General features: G+C 41.7%; 1 protein-coding gene across 1 annotated transcript in view; it reads left to right on the top strand.

Annotated features, from left to right (window-relative positions):
- nrxn2a (neurexin 2a) overlaps positions 1-17251 on the top strand; it is a 284420-nt gene that overhangs the window by 37869 nt on the left and 229300 nt on the right. Inside the window, exon 5 of the mRNA XM_063202259.1 lies at positions 12698-12717. Within this exon, the coding sequence (XP_063058329.1) occupies positions 12698-12717 (20 nt within the window). The remainder of the gene's footprint in view (positions 1-12697; positions 12718-17251) is intronic.

The following is a 17251-nucleotide window of genomic DNA, read 5'->3' as shown; positions in this document are numbered from 1 at the left end:
GCACACAGGGGTGCTGACGGGGGGGACAAAGGGGACAGTTGTCCAGGGGCCCAGGGAGAGAGGGGGCCCAGAATTTGGTCCTCATTACATAGTATCAATGGGGCTGGGGCGGGCCCTTTCAGATTACTTTGTCCTGAGCCCGACCAAAGCTGTCAGCGCCCCTGGCTGCACACCTGTAAATAACTTGCTTGTTAGTTATTTACAGATATTTAATGTTATATGTTGTATGTTTTACCATTACTTTCACTAAAATTGTAATGTCCAAGTCTTACTGTAATATATTAATTAAGTCTCTGTAATGTCATAGCAATATTGTTATAATGTAGTTGAGTGTTTTCAACCAGGGCCGGTGATCACATCGGCACAGGCAGACAGGGCGGTCGTCTAGGGGCACAAATGTCTTGGGGGCATCTGAACACCCCACATAATTATAATTGAAAGTGGACTAAACATTAAAAAAAAAACATTTGACTTAACATCTGCAATGATTATTCATTGGCAGTGTGTGTAAGTAATAGCTCAGTTGTGCTCGATCAGATGTGTGACGATATGTTTACAGATGCCACTTCCTAAATATACGAAAAGGAAAGGGAGTGCTCTCCTAGGGCACCAAATTGACCAGAACTGGCCCTGTTATCAACAAAGAATGAACAGGTCCACCAACGGGCCCATCTGCCCATCCCAAGAGGCTACCGTTTCCATCACAGTACATATGTAGTTGTACTTAACCCCTTAAGACTCGGCTTTATACATTTGTTGTTACCGGTATGGTAATGACCAAGTCGTGGTGCATTACCAAAGGGCCTGTGTTGTGTCATAGTATTGTAGTGCTATGGTAGTTATATTTCAATGACTATTACAGCGTGCCTCTGGAGGTACGGCGCGCATTAAGGGGCTACAACATAGTCAATCATAATCTGTAACCGACAGCAGTCTCTACCCCAAACACTTTAAGTCAATCAGATATCCTGTCAATTTTGGGTGACTGATTCTTGCAAGTTGTTCTTTTTTGTAAAACTGAAAATTACCTCCTGTGCTTAAAAACACAATTTGTTAAAATACAATCAATACTGTGCAATTGTTGCTGAAATTGGTCATTTTCTGTGAAAACAAATGTCAATTGGATTCCTTTGTCACATAAATACATTTGCAGACACAAAATCAATGTGGATGTCAATACAGTAGATACAAAATTGTACGCGTTTCCACCCTCTCCCTGGGCGATAAAATAGTATCAAGCAGATTTGAATTCAGTGCACACGGTATAAGATTAGTCAAAAAGGACTCCACACATTTACCATAAGCACACATTTAGCAAAAGCACACATTTAGCATTTCTCTCAGACTATTTTCAATCGGTGATCAATTCTTTTACCTAAGGCGGTCAATGAATTCATTGATCTATATTTCTAAAGCTCCATGTTAAATTATTTCACTTTCAACATGAATGTTGGATGACATGGAAAATATAATCACCTGTGAGCGGAGAATTTCACATTTGCTGTATACATTTTCTCACCGTATTTTGAGTTAGTATGCTCACAGTTACAGGAGCAGCTCCACATGCATGTCATGTGTCAAACAGCAAGGCAGTCATGCAAAGAATGATAATGAAGCGTTGTGACTCTTGCACAATATATATATATACATCCACCCACCCAATGTCAATCTGCCTTGGCATTCAAACTACCCATTTGCATATTTGCTATTTCATTAACATACATCATATAAGGGAACCGATTGGCTTGTATTGGCACACGCTACGACAGCTGACACGTTGCCAATGGATTATTTTAGACATGTACATTGTTTGAATCCCATCCAAACATGCATGATTACTGGACCGAGACTAATGACTTATATGCTTTATGTGCCATGTATGTATAAAAATATCTTTATATTTTTAATAACCATTACCATAAGTACAAAATACTGTCCGCTGTTTTTCAATTAGTTCTACCTATATGAAGAACCGTCTCAAAATGATCTTAACGTTCCAGTCATTAATATTATGTTAATTGATTGGTTCTTTCTGTGTGAAGACATGTTGGTAGGCATAAAATATTTTGTGTTAAATTGCAGTTGCATATATAGTATGCTGCATTTTGAGAGTTCAAAAAAGTCACATTTAAAAATTCAGGAAATTGTACCTCTTAATGATGAATGAATGTCTGCCTGGGAATCTCTGCCCTCTGCGGTCCTACAGAGACGGGATTATCGGATCTAGTGAATGATTTACCCACACTCTGTCAGACTCAGTTTGCCTCATGACATTATGACATCTTGACTCCTTCCCCTGTCCTCAGAAAAAAAGACCAAAAAAAGAATGAGGGAAAAAAGGGAAAACCTTTTTTTTTGTAGCCTCTTAGTGCAGATGGGGTTGCCGAGGGGCCTATTCACTATTTGCTGAAAATTCTCAACTACATCATGACAACATTGCTATGACATTACCGAGAGTTACAGATTAAGACATAGTCATCTCAATTTTGGGGACAGCACTGTTATAACATGGACTAAGGGGTTAAACTTGAGGGTTACTTTTAAGTTTTTTTTTTTTTTTAAAAAGTACAATCGTGTGTGTGTGTGTGTGTGTGTGTGTGTGTGTGTGTGTGTGTGTGTGTGTGTGTGTGTGTGTGTGCGTGCGTGTGCGTGTGTGTGCGTGTGTGTGTGTGTGTGTGTGTGTGTGTGTGTGTGTGTGTGTGTGTGTGTGTGTGTGTGTGTGTTTATTTGTGCAAGACATACTGTAGCATTGTACGGCTGTGAAAGGTCATTGTACAGCTGTGAAAGGTCGTTTATTAGGACTTCTGTGAATTCTTCAGGTTAGTTGTTATTCTATGCAATTGCGGAATACACTGTCTTATTAGCTGATGAAGCCAAATCATTCTCTACGAAAATGAATGAATGGATGGATGAATGAATGAATGAATGAATGAATGAATGAATGAATGAATGAATGAATGAATGAATGAATGAGTCAGTTGATGATTGCAAAGTGCCAAGGCTTCCTATGAATCACCTTCTGATGTTTCTTGAAAGTTGTGCATTTTGACTCAAGGGTGCATCGTTAAAAGTGCACTTCAAATCAAAGGTTGAAGATGGTGTTGTGAGTGGAGGAAATGTGTGTTTGTGTGTGTGTGCGTGCATGCGTGCGTGCGTGCGTGCATGCGTGCGTGCGTGCGTGTGTGTGCCCACATGTCGATGGGTTTGCACTAAGTGGCATATATTATCATGAAGCTTCAATGCAAAAAGTTTGTTTTGTCTTCCTAACAGAATTTTCATCATTTATTTGTAATCACTTATTTGTCTTGGTTTCTTTTTCTCTTCTTTTTTTAAATGCAGAAAATGTGTGGCATTTCACAGCCACAGCATTTCTCTTCACTGTCAGTGCGGTGCTCTGAATGTTATCACGTACAATGCTGCACATTAGCCTGCATTTTAAATAGTCTGTATCTAAATGCAAAACAAACAGGCAGCCAAACAATACTGGGAATGAACTCCTACACTAAAAATGGTGGCTGTACTCGGACTTTGACACCTGTACAAGTACACTGGCCACTCACTGTCCAGTTCCCTTAACCAGATTGTTCATTTCCATACTGGTGCACAATGCATTATATTCAGGGCTTGACATTAACTTTTTTTGTTCACTGGTCAGTGACAAGTGGTAGTCCATAATTCATTTGCCATTGAGCCCTCCTTAGTTTAGTTTAGTTTAGTTTAGTTTAGTTTAGTTTAGTTTAGTTTAGTTTAGTTTAGTTTAGTTTAGTTTAGTTTAGTTTAGTTTAGTTTAGTTTAGTTTAGTTTAGTTTAGTTTAGTTTATTAGCTTATTTGACAGGGAGCATGTACAAGCCAGTTCTAGTACCAGAGTTAGCTAGAAAGCTAGTTTACATATGTGGTCCCTGGGCAAGGAGCTAAAAGAATAGGCCTACACACACACTCATTAGACATAGTTTTGTTATCAGTCGTTTATTTTCACCATTATATTGCAGGCCTGCGTTCATGCTCAAAAGATGAAGTGCTAATTTAGAAGCAAGAAGAGCACTGCTACATGATATTAAATAATCAGAGAAATATTACTAAGTAACTGAGGAACTAAGCTTTTTCCTTGAACATAAAAAAGCTATTGATGCACAAGAATGAAACAAATATACTTTGGTATGACATACCCCATAGCCCAGCTTGCTAGTTGCCACAGCCAAGTTTTTTCCAGCATGTGGCCGGTTGGCAGGCGCCAATGTCAAGCCCTGAATATGTTTAGAGCATAGCCAAATGACCAAAGGTGTCCCGCCAAGCTTTTTTTCTGGGTCTGTCTCCTACTGTACGTGCCACCTGTGGCCCATTTCATCTGCCATATGGGAGCCTGGGAATTTACTATTTCAATGGCCTTCATAGAATTGTGTCGTGCAGTGATTCCCAACCAAGGGTATGTATGTGTAGCACTAGGGGTATGCGAGCACACTGCAGGGCACACATGGAGGAAAATAATAATAACAAATGTATGGAGAATAGTCACATTGGGATACAGTAGGCCTATAGAGCATACTTGTAGCAAGACAAAAAGGCGTAGGGGGACAAATCATCATCTGACCACACATATATAGTACACTGGATAATAGACACGTGTGTGTAGTCTTATGTAAAATATGACACATTTCAATCAGATTTATGGGGGCGTTACATGTTACATGGCTGTGATCGGCCTGCAGTCTACCCACGGTGTTCACTTTTGGCCCATTGCGGGAAAGACATTCAGCAGCCCTTGTTTAGAAGAACGTAGGCATGGTATGCAGTGCATGTAGTGCGATTGCAAACTTCTCCAACCACAGTTATGAATTCCATTTAACAAACCCAGAATCGTAAATAATTCTGTTGTTATCGTAATAAAAGATTTAAAGTTCGCAGAGCTCTGCCACTTGTGTGTGTCTGCAGACTGGAGAGAAGAGACAACAACTCTGCTCTCGAGTATATGCTACAAGTGAAATGCACCTTGTCTGAATAAGGCTTTTAGTTTCTTGGCTTCAGAAGCGTGTTTGGCTAAAGCCGAGCAGTCTAATTGCCTGTTGTTGTTGTATAGAATGCTGTCACCTGGGATGTTATGTCCATCTGAATATCCTTCCAATTATATGCCTGTGTTATAGTGCTACAGTGCACACAGCCTGCTTCTTTCTACTGTCTGAGAAGCCTGTCTGGAAGCAGTGTATATGTTGCCTTCCCATATGATAAAGAAATACATGAAATGTACCAAATGTTTCACATACACAGTAGATATGTCATGTTTATTCAACACATAAAGTGCTCTGGGACCAAATGCACATTTAGTTTAAAACATGTGGAATTGAATCTCTACGTGTTGAACTAACACTGCATTTTTTGTACTGTGTATGATTTTGAATGAAAGACTGAATTATGTGAGTAAGACACAAATATGCATTCCATCAACAGTGCTTATATTGTGACCTATAAACATTATACTGCAGCTGGAATGAGTATGTGTGCTCACTCATATAGGACATGCTATAACCGTGGCCCATTTATTATTTTCCTCATGGAAGACTTGTGTAGCCATTCAATCACATTGTAAGTTTCATAAATTCCTTCCATACAGTATGAGTCTGCAACACAGAAGAGAGTACGGTTTGTACTGTTAAGTAGTATGAAAAGCGGACTGTGTGGTTTTTTATGATGATTTTGTATCGGATATGTGTTTAAAAATATTGAAAATCTTCCGCTGACCAGAAACACACCTGCATTAGTGAAATCTGATGCTCTGATTTGTACAGGGCCTGTCTTCTGTATTTCTCGTCCTGTTCTTGGCTTGGAGCCGCTAGGCTGCACACACGATACACCATTACTTATTGATGCTGAAAAACAATACAATATCCTTCCTCTCCCCCCCTTTCCAATCTGGCATCCTGAGAATACAGTATACGCAGTGTGCATGCGTTTTGGTCAGCCTGGCCATGGAACTGTGGATAATAACAATGTGAGCAACCGAAAAAGAAAAAAAACTGAAAAAGGTATGGGATCTGTGAAATGGTACGAGAAGAGACTTGGGTTTCTCATCTATTGATTGCCCATCAGTGAGATTTTACACATCATTGAGTGGCACCTTTTTTTCCACCCACTTCCACACACCTTTGATTGAGAGGGTTTGCACGACTGTCGTGGAACACAGGGATGGATTAACACGTGGGCCTACCATGGTGCCACGGGGCCCAGAGGGTCAGGACAATTCGTCCATAGCCTGCATGAGACTATGATACCTTACTGTTACTGTAAAAGGTAGCATAGTGTCCACATGCTACAGTACAAACACTATGTGATCCTCAACCCAACACACACACACACACACACACACACACACACACACACACACACACACACACACACACACACACACACACACACACACACACACACACACACACACACACACACACACACACACACACACACACACACACACACACACACACACACACACACACGGACACACAAACACGGCCCAAGACCATTTTTGTAAACGCATTTTTATTCTACCCAGGGACATTTGATTCCTTGAGCTGTGCCTGCTCTGTTCACATCTGGGAATGCAAGCCTAAACTTCAGCTGTGGTACCCAAGGTGACCTTGATGCACCTGAGGTTGTGCTATGTCGTGACCAGTGTCACCACACCTGTAAAAACACTGTATAACAGAGCGGTCTCCTGTTACCTCGTCCTGACAGTGTGCAAAGATAAGTAAAAAGAGCCTTCTGCATTCATCTCATCTGCTGCTGGCTGAAATGATCTTCTCCGCTTCTCTGCAGTCAAATGTTGAAGCGTAGTTAAATATAATACCTGACCTTTATGATGATGTATCTTGCTTTATCGACCGGATGCGACTTAGCACAGGTTTTTATTAAAGACTAAGTACAAAACGGGGGAATATTTGTTCTGCCATATTAATGGGGAGTAATCCTTGTAGTAGTTCTTAAAAGCATTTCACTATTACTGTGTGTATGTGTATGTGTGATTTGTGTATGATTTGTCATTCGTACTTGTGCTGATATTCCTTCACTTCAATTGTGTAATTCTATGCTTTTTGTTTTTCAACAGGTGATGGACAAACAGGTAAGACCAATATTATTTTTTTTCATTTTCAACTTCATCTTCTATAAAGTTGACTGGTCGTTTAGCTCAACTCAGAGTAAAAATGCTGGATTCCAGACAGTTTTCATTTTGAGTGTTTGATAACCCGAGGGGCACAGTGGGCTGGCTGTGAAAGGCAAAAGGGAAAATAAAAGCTGGCTGGAGAAGCTGGAGAATTTCTGCTATCTGACATTCAGTGTTGATGAAACTCTTTATGTGGGTCATTTTTATTTTGGATGGAGCTGTTATTTCTAATCGAATCAAGCCTGTCTGTAAATACGGTTACTGTGCCATTTTTCTACTTTGAAATGTTTGAGGTTAATAGTAAAAAAATGCTATTTATTTCTGACAGCAGGTTTTAATATAGTCATATCGATTCGCAAAATGCTACGTGAGTCGAGTCTGTCTATTGACTGTTCCGTTGCATCCAGGGTGGTGTACTGTACTCTAGTAGGCGCGTTGCCGTTAAACTCAATACCCATCCTCCATGAAAATAGTATAATATCTCTTCATCACACTTGAGCGGTCTAAAATTTTTCGTACCATTTACACTGTTGTATCATCATCCATTATGCATCGGATTGGGCCTTACCGATGTCTCAGCACATCCCTGCCTGCCCCTGCACATGTGGTACATGGTTGTGTGACACATGGAGTGGTAATACATGACGTGGTTTAGGTTTACACGGCGACGGTAAGAAGAGTGTCGGTAAGGGATTATCTGTGCTGCTGGTTTGTAATGTCATGCCATAAGCTTATTTTCGACCTCACTTGGCTAAGATCTCTGGGTGTTTAGGGCCAGGTATGAAGAAAAAAAAATCCCCTCTCAGCCTTATGAGGCCTGTGCCTGGGATTAAGCAGGTGTCCTTATATTAAAGGAGATGGATCATTTCCCAGCTCCACACGTTCCTATAATTATAACTCAGCAGCTCAAACCGCAACTGTACCGTACGGCCTTGACTTGACTCTCCAGACTCCAGACTCGAGGCACTGGTGGTGATAGTGCCTAGCTGCTCAGAGTCAATCTTCTTTTTGAATTACCATTTTGAGGGATTAAAAACTAAGACATGTGCTTCATGTTCCACCTGCTATTAATGTCACGTATATCCTAACAGGGGTCTTCATTCCTTGCGTGTTGTCTCGTCTCTGTGAAAGGGATGCAAGTGCCTTCCAGACCTGTTGTGGCGTAATCTCTGATTGATTGTGAGGTGTGCTGTACAGTTGTGTTTATGTAAAATTGATCACCAGAGATAGCAAAGGGATTATTTACGTTCATGTGGGCTTTGATGAGGCAACAGAAGGAATCCACTCGCAAGTTTTATTTGCCTCACGAAAGTTTTTGAGAACTTGAGAAACAAGCAAACACAAATTCCCAAACTTTTACTTTTACTTTGACTTTGGCAACACTACCGGAAAAATGAATCTCATATGCATATGACAGCGATTTGGATTCATGCCTGTGCCTAGGATATGCTCTTGGACTTCCTTCATTATGCATGTGAAATGGCTACTCTACTTTTCATTTATTGGACACATCACAGTTCAGATAGACTGCACGTTTGGGTTAATCACGGTAACTCCCCAGGGAGAGCCGGATGTTTTAAAGGCACAGTGTTTCTCATTGCTGTTTTTTCTCCAGAAAAGCCATGTTGGCTAGCATGCTAGAACGGATCACGGCTTAAGTCATCAGAAGGCAGGGGGAAGGGCATTATCGTCGTTTAGCTCATCTAGCGTAATGAAAAGAGAACTTTGTTTTTTTTAATTAAGGTTAGGCCGAGGGCCTTGATTAGAGCACTAGTCATTAATCACCCCGAGTCCCATTCAAGTGCCGGGACAGCAGCAGTCTTGCCTGGGCTGCTGACAGCTTTGGCCACCCAATACATTCAATGTAACGAGGACCAAATTCTGGGCCCCCCCTTTCCTTTTCCCTGAGCCCGGCTCCCCTTTGTCCTTCCCCTGACGGCTTTCCTGCTCCCAAGCACTCATTCGCCATGCAGGGTAGCCATTCTGGGTCTCTCTTTGGAAGGGCCAATGATTCTCATTATTTATAATAGATAGGCTATTGTTCTCAATTTTTTTAAATGAGAATATCCAGTAGAAGGATGTTGTTGCACAGTTAAAGCATCGCAGTGTTTCTCAAACATTTTTAGATTGAGGACCACTTTGTCCCCCCAAAAATGTTCAGGGACCACCTGTCAACTGACAGGTGCTAATTTGACACTGCTAATTTCGATTCAGATCACTTGCTTTTTATTCACATTTCTACAACCCTGGTGAAGCTATGTTTATCTGTGTAATAATGTTACAAATGTGTAACAAATATAGCCGACTGTTATATTATCTTGGAAAAGTACAAATCCCCTCACGGACCACCTGAGCTCTGTCCTGTCCCCGGACCACACTTTGTGAATCTCAAATGTTTCAGCGGGTGTATAAACTGGCAGATAAGCAAGAGGTGAGGGGAATCATTTTCACCTACTGCCTGATAAAAGAAACGAAGAGCAATTTCCTAAAATTGTACACAACTTTGGATAGAAATAGAATTAAGAACACCAGGTCCACAATAGATCTGGAATGAGTTTAATGATGATGATCAAGCTGTCTCTCCGTGGTGCCATAATAGCACTTCTCACCAGCTTATTCCGTTCCGCTGATTGATTTTCAATATCTCACGGCAGAGTTTTGGAATGTGGAATGTGTGAAATGGAAGCGTTCATGGGAGGTTGTACATGTTAACCATGTTCTGTAACAGTTGAAGTGGAAAATTTCCTCTCTTTAAAGCTTTTTTTTCCAAATTCCGCCTCTCGTACAGTACAGTACGGTACGACGAGCAGTGTGCGCGCCTGTTATGCTCCTACTCCACATAGACATTGGCAAGCGCTACAGTGACTCACGGGGTGGCTTTTATACCCATATGCTCCGTTCAGCTATTCAAGCTGTGCTCTGTAAGAGCTCTGTAGGCATATCATGATGACGCACATCATCATTAATCAAATTATTCACCCTGCTTCTTTTTTTTCTCTCACTGAAGCCGACTGCAATCGTTAAATTGTTACAACAATTATTTCTACTCTGTTCTGGTATAATTTCCTCACTTAAAATCTCAGGCTTTTTCCTTGTTTCTCATTCTCACTCCCATCACGGTGTAAACTACATCTGCTTAGTTCAGCTGGTAGATACATTAATACGGTTATTGGCAGAAACTGTAGAAGATTAGGTACAGTCTATTAACATTACTTCAAGGCCTATCTTCATAGCCATGGTCTGGACCGACATACTATAAGTTGGCATTCAGTGACATGAAGGTGAAGTCAGGCAACATTTTCGGGCTAAATAATCATCTACACAAGTGAGATGATGTGTAGATGAGCCATTAATAGGTGAACAAAGGCTCTCCTGACCACTAGTGTGGTCTGTTGGTGAAAAATATTGAGTGGAAAAAGGGTGGAAAAGGGTGGAAAAAAAGGGAAAAAATATATCCATAGAAAATTTGCAGTGTTAGTTCACTGTTCTGAGTATATATGGTCCCACTCGATTTAGTGTCAGGTTCAAATCTTTCAGTGTTTCTTTAACTATTTAGGTATAGTACTTAACACTACTTAAGAGTATATACAGTATATGGCTTTGTAGTGTTAATTCAGCACTCCAAAATATAACACTAAAATTGAGTGGAACCATATGTGCTCTGAATAGTGTTGAATTAACTCTGCAAACTGTACTGCGTATGATTATGACAGTGTACATAGGTTTTCAATCAGGCAACTTGGGAGGCACCTTGCTCGCACGACAACCAACGGTGACTGCTTAGTCAGCCTTTAATCTCTTTCGCTGTGCTAAAATAATTGGCATGTCACTCAGAATTCAAAAGTTCACCTGGCATTTGTTGTCACATTTTTTTTCTTTCACATCAGTATAAATCAGCTCTCTTTCTGTTTTGTTACAGTTATAGTATAATGATACCACCTACGCGGCGGCCACTTTTGTTCTTGCTGGCTGTGTCATTACCTTGCATCTGCCCCCAACAAATGATGGTGAGATTGAGTGACAGCACCACCGTTGCAGCCAGACTCTTGCCTGATTACTGTTAATTGAAGGTTGAGTGGCCCAGAAGTTGGCCCACCTATCGAAAAACGAACGAAAATTACACCGTTAAATGTCGTAGCAGATGCTCCTCAATTGACCTGTGGTTCACTTAATTGTATATTTTTCTCTGGAGATGCTGTCAGCACTATATATGTGGCCTCTTATATATATGGCATGGTCTCCCTCTCTCGCAATATGTGGTTTTGAATTACCAGAGAGCCATAACAGCCACAGCGGGCCGTATTGCTTGTTACTGCTATTTACTATGTTCTGACCTCTCTGAACAACATATTGAAACATAATGGCATGAATTGCGTTGAACTCAGCCGTTGCTAGTCCTTGAAATAGTAAACAGCAATATTCTTTAGATTGGGTCCTCCGCTTTATGAGACAGACTCATTCTGTTTCAAAAGGCCGTGGATGAAAATGCGTTGTTTTTTGTTCTATATTTTTTTTGTCTGAAAGCGACATGTTTGCTTATGTCTGTCTTCAAGCATGCTACTTACTTCTGAAAACTCATGGCTTGAGCAACCTATATTTTTGTATGGTCAGACTTTGTGTGTGTGTGTGTCTGTGTGTCTGTGTGTGTGTGTGTGTGTGTGTGTGTGTGTGTGTGTGTGTGTGTGTGTGTGTGTGTGTGTGTGTGTGTTTGTGTGTGTGTGTGTGCGTGCGTGCGTGCGTGTGTGTGTTGACTGGAGAAGCATCATTGATTTTTTTTAACACAGCTGTACAAGCCACAGACACCAATCGTTGTGTTTGGCAGTGTGGTTGAGGTCCACACACTTGTATTCAACAGCCAGGCAGCCTGTCAGATGATTAATATAGCCGTTCCACTGCCTGCAATCTTCATCACGCAATCAAAATCCCATTGCTGAATAATATGGACATGAAGTGTAATAAACTGTATGAAAGGCAAATATCAACACCACACACGCATGTAATCGCTGTTCATTTTCAGATGCTCTCATGCCAATTTCCTCTGTGTGTGTGTGTGTGTGTGTGTGTGTGTGTGTGTGTGTGTGTGTGTGTGTGTGTGTGTGTGTGTGTGTGTGTGTGTGTGTGTGTGTGTCTATGTGTGTGTCTATGTGTGTGTCTGTGTGTGTGTGTAATGTACTGTGTGTGTGAGTGTGTGTGTGTGTGTGTGTGTGTGTGTGTGTGTGTATGTTTGTGTGTGTGTGTGTGTGTGTGTGTGTGTGTGTGTGTGTGTGTGTGTGTGTGTGTGTGTGTGTGTGTGTGTGTGTGTGTGTGTCCGCATGCGTGTGTGCATATGTGTGCCTCCGCGTGTGTGTGTGTGTGTGCGCGCATGTGTGTGTGTGTACGGTACATGTGTCTGTGTGTGTGCGCTTCATGCAGGAGAATGGCAGTAAACTAATGACCCGGCCATCACACTAAGCTCATTGGTAATCCTGAATTGGGAAGCAGCTTCTGAATGTGCTCTAAGGAGCATAGCACGTCCTTCACTGGCGCTCACAGCATCACAGTAGAGAAGAGACATGGGGAGGTCGTTGTGTCTGGTGAAAACCCAGAAATCCCACTTAAAACTGTCACTTTTTTAAAAAAAATGATGTTTTGCTTTGGTGTGCGTTTTTGCACTCTCCTTGCCACCCTCTTCCAAATTCCCGCTCATTACTTCACGTTCTCCTTTTTTCTCTCTCGTTTGCTGTTATCAGTCTTGTGCTTCAAGTTAATGCTTGCTCTCTTCCATCCTCTCTCTTACATATGCACCGTGCAACCACACGCACAACGCACACGCACACGCACACGCACACGCACGCACGCACGCACGCACGCACGCACGCACGCACACGCACGCACAGACACACACACACACACACACACACACACACACACACACACACACACACACACACACACACACACACACACACACACACACACACACACACACACACACACACACACACACACACAAATAGGCAGGTAAATGCAGTCTTTTGTGCTCTTGAGTTGCTTTGAGATGTCATCTCTTAAGAATGTGGACATCAAAAAGAGAGGATTGTTTGACAGGACAGCTGTTCATATTAACCATTACCTTTGAGTGAAACGCCACTCATTGGATGACAAACAGGAAACCGTCTGAAGGGACACACAATTAAGATTTAGTGACTCATTTATGTAAGCAAAGCTTTTCAACTACCAAACAGCATCCTCTGCTGAGCTGAGTTTTCAAAACGGAAACACACAAATGATTTTGGTGTCAAGTCAATGACAAGTTATTTCTTCCTTTTTCAAGTGAGTCACCCAGATGGTTTGGTTTGTTTTCTGGAAAAAGTATCTTATAAATACCTCAATAAGGAAGCATGGGGTGTCTATTTATTATTTCAAAATCAAAGTGCTATTTTGTGCTCTCAGATTTTATAACTGCTGTGAAATATATCAAAAACATTGAGCTTCATGACAGCTCCACCTGTGACGATCTGATCTTTGTCTGCCAGTTAATTTCTGTCATACGTGTTAAATAGCTTTACCCTTTTGGCACTAGACCACGTGAGCTACCCGTATGCTTATCTGCAGATCTTGGGCTCCCATTTTCTCTTTATTGTCTGAAATCTCTTGAAATGAAATGCAAGCAGAGGGGGCCTTGAACTCGGAGCAAAATAATCTAAGTGAGGAACTGTTTGTTTGATCAGAGCTAATCCTCCACCCTACCCTCCCCACCCCCCTCCCCAGTTCCCCAATCTATATTTGAGGATCTGTGATCTTTATGAGAGCCATCCATCTATCTGAGCCCAACCGCTGGCTGGCTGGGAGTATGGATTTATCGCTCCGGAGCGATGGCAGCCGCCGCCTCACTTATTCTCAGGCAGAAGCTGGCGGACATCAGCCAGCTGTGCCCCACACCCCAACCTACACACACACGCACGCACACACACACGCACGCACGCACAGACACACACACACACACACAACACACACACACACACATATACACACACACACACTTTCTCTTGGCTCTCACTCAGACTGGGACTCATACTCAAACTTACTCTCAGACTAATATTCAGTCAAGATAAGACTCACTCTCAGACTCACACTCAGACTCGGAATAGAACTTAGATTAGTAGTCCATTCACCACACAGCTGCTTGGGCCTAGGCCTGTGCTGCCTGGACATGAAAGATGCAGAGCTGTTTTTGTCAGGAAGGGACACATTTCAAAATATAAATATACACACATGTCTGTATTTGCACACACACAGTGAACATACACGTGGGTTTGTTTCCTGTCTTTTTGTTTTGTTCTTAACATTTGCACAAAAAAATGGACTTGGTTGCGTGGGCCCAATTTAGTCCTTGCTGAAAAAGCTCAACTAGGCCTACATCATAACAACATCGCTATGACATTACAGAGAGTAGTAATTCAGTAAGACTTGCTCATTAGCGTTTTTGTGACAATAAGATTACAACAGAGGCTCTACACAAATGAGGAAATGTGACACCAAATACTAGCCATTTTTGCTTGTAAATGGATTTTCTTGCATTGTGGATATACAAAAAGATGGTCTGCTACAGCAACCTCAATTGGAGGCTAGCAAAGTGAATTGTCCGAAGAGTCTTGTCACAGTTACTCGTTGATGAACCACGGAAATATTATTTTAAGGTTACAAACCTGCTTAGCTCAGCTTCCTGACCATGGGCACTGTCCCAGGACATTGTACACACAGGCAGCCACAAAAGGTTGTGCAATAAGATATCTTTTTAACGTTTGGGGGTCACTACAGTTCTGACAGCATATGTACTGTAAAGAATGGCTCCCCTTGTGTTATAGCGGTCAGTTAAGTTTCTTGTTATGACCTTGCTGGTCCTTACTGTTCTGAGTGTGCTCAACTTCTCCCTCTGCTTTGTCTGCAAAAGGTCTCTTCAGGACTTCTGAAGGCTGCATTGGAAGGGAAAAAAGAAAGAAACAGATTTCCGTTTATGTACCTTTGCTAAATGTGCCGGTGCCATGGAAACCACGGTGAGAAAGTACAATAATCAGTTAGAAAGGCGTGTTTAAGACGTAATCATGTCAAAATGAATGAAATCTACTGAAAACCAGACCTGAGAAAAAGCAGTCGCTACAGTGCACAGTTTAGCAATAAAGAATGGAGAATGATGTTTGAAATGCTATTGAAACGCTATATGCTATTTGTTTTGATGAAACCATCCTCCCCCATCTTAGTTGTACAACGAGGTGCTCGATATCTAGTTTTTGTTCTCCGCCTCCTAACTACTATCATCCAAAATGCAGACAGCTCTATTTCTCCCCCACTCAAAAATGAACTCTGTTTCCTTAAAACACCTCTGGGCCTGTCATGTGATGATGCACTTTGGGGGCCGAATGCATTTTTTCTGCAGGCAGGCAGGCAGCAAGGCCGGGAAGAAAGAAGGAGAGGGAGATGGGGAGGGGGTGAGAGAGAAAGAGAGAGAGAGAGAGAGAGAGAGAGAGAGAGAGAAAGAGAGCGAGAGAGAAAGAGAGCGAGAGAGAGAGATGCAACTGAGAGAGGAAACAGAGGGTGTGTCTACATACAGTATACGGTATACGGTTTGCTCTTCAAAACCACTCCAGTGGAAGCCTCTGTAGAAAGGCAGTTTAACATGTACTGTAGGAATATAAAGGAAGGTGAACATCAATGTTAATAACTAATAATGGTAACGCCTTATTTTTAAGTGATGCTGCTATTTTCAGTGATGCTGTTCTTACCCGATTTGGAACAGTGGAATAACTGGTTTGATAACAAGTAAGGGTTAACGTTCGGCGAGAAGGTCGCTACCGTGGAATAGCAGCACGACAGAGAGAATCTTTAGACCCCGATGCGGAGCGGAGGGGTCTTGTTCTCTCTGAAGTGCTGCTATTCCACAAAGCGACCGACTCGCCGAAAGTTAACCCGCTTATTATATGGATATACTTAAATGATTCACACATGGCGGGGACATTTCTTTAGGCCTAACATATTTAATGTTAAGATTGTTGCTGCACAAAACAAAAAAGTGCCGATATGGAACACCGCTAGGCAACAGCTAGGTAGCCAGGACAACAGGTGTTGTCTCTTGTTGCCATTGACAGCGGTCTGTTATAGACCAACCCGTCCGTTATCGAAAAATAACAGACGTGCGAACGTTGGGGAGCCCCGTTGAAATGAATTGAGCATTCGACCGATGACGTCACACCATATAATAATAATAAATAATATATACTAGTTGTAGCACTGGCTCATCCACTTCAGCACTTGGATGCCTTGGACCTCATTCCAGCCCGAATTCAGTTTTATATTTTAAAACAGTCATTTTGCATTGCAATTATATTATGTAGATACACAAAAAAAAATACATGGCATAAGAACAACACAATTATATTTTATTACATGTTGTTGCACCAGCTATTCACGGTACCTAATGAGGTAATTACACTGTAACAATTAACCCTTCACATACAGTGTTAGCCTGATTATCATCGACTTTCAAATCTCTTCGAGACTTGGTCTGACCAAGAGCATAACAATTAACATTTCCCAAACGGCATGGTTGACTTGTCTCCCTTAGTTTGCTAATGGCTGTATGCTTCCCGACAAAGTGGGAGGAGTTCCCAATTTTTCAGGAGCTCAGAAACGATATTGTATTGCTCTTGGCCTGACTAATACAGTGTTACCCTAAGATTATTTTTTTTACAACCATGCATTATGTAGCTCTTTTTTTAACGAACCTTACTCTTATCAGCAGAGGTAAGGGACTGTCCCTCTCGTTAACTTGACTCTTCAGTCAGTCATTGATAGGCAATCAGCACAGTAACCTGAGTGGCGTGCAAAGGTTAGGATCAATACATGGAATGGCTTGGGCTATGAATCCTTTGCTTTTCCTCCTCTCTTATCTGTGATTATAACCTATTGGGATGGGCATGAATGCTGGTACTTCTGAATGAAATGCCATGATTCATTGGTGGTGTGGTGTGTTCATTACTTGAGGAGTGCCAAATGTGAAGATTAAGAATATGGTGAAACGTTGACATACTGTACAGTAGCCCTCTGTCTAATTAATTTTT

The sequence above is a fragment of the Engraulis encrasicolus genome, chromosome 7, assembly GCF_034702125.1.
Source record: "Engraulis encrasicolus isolate BLACKSEA-1 chromosome 7, IST_EnEncr_1.0, whole genome shotgun sequence".
Taxonomy (NCBI): domain Eukaryota; kingdom Metazoa; phylum Chordata; class Actinopteri; order Clupeiformes; family Engraulidae; genus Engraulis; species Engraulis encrasicolus.
Note: the sequence above shows the minus strand (reverse complement) of the source record. Positions and strands in the feature narration are given on the sequence as shown.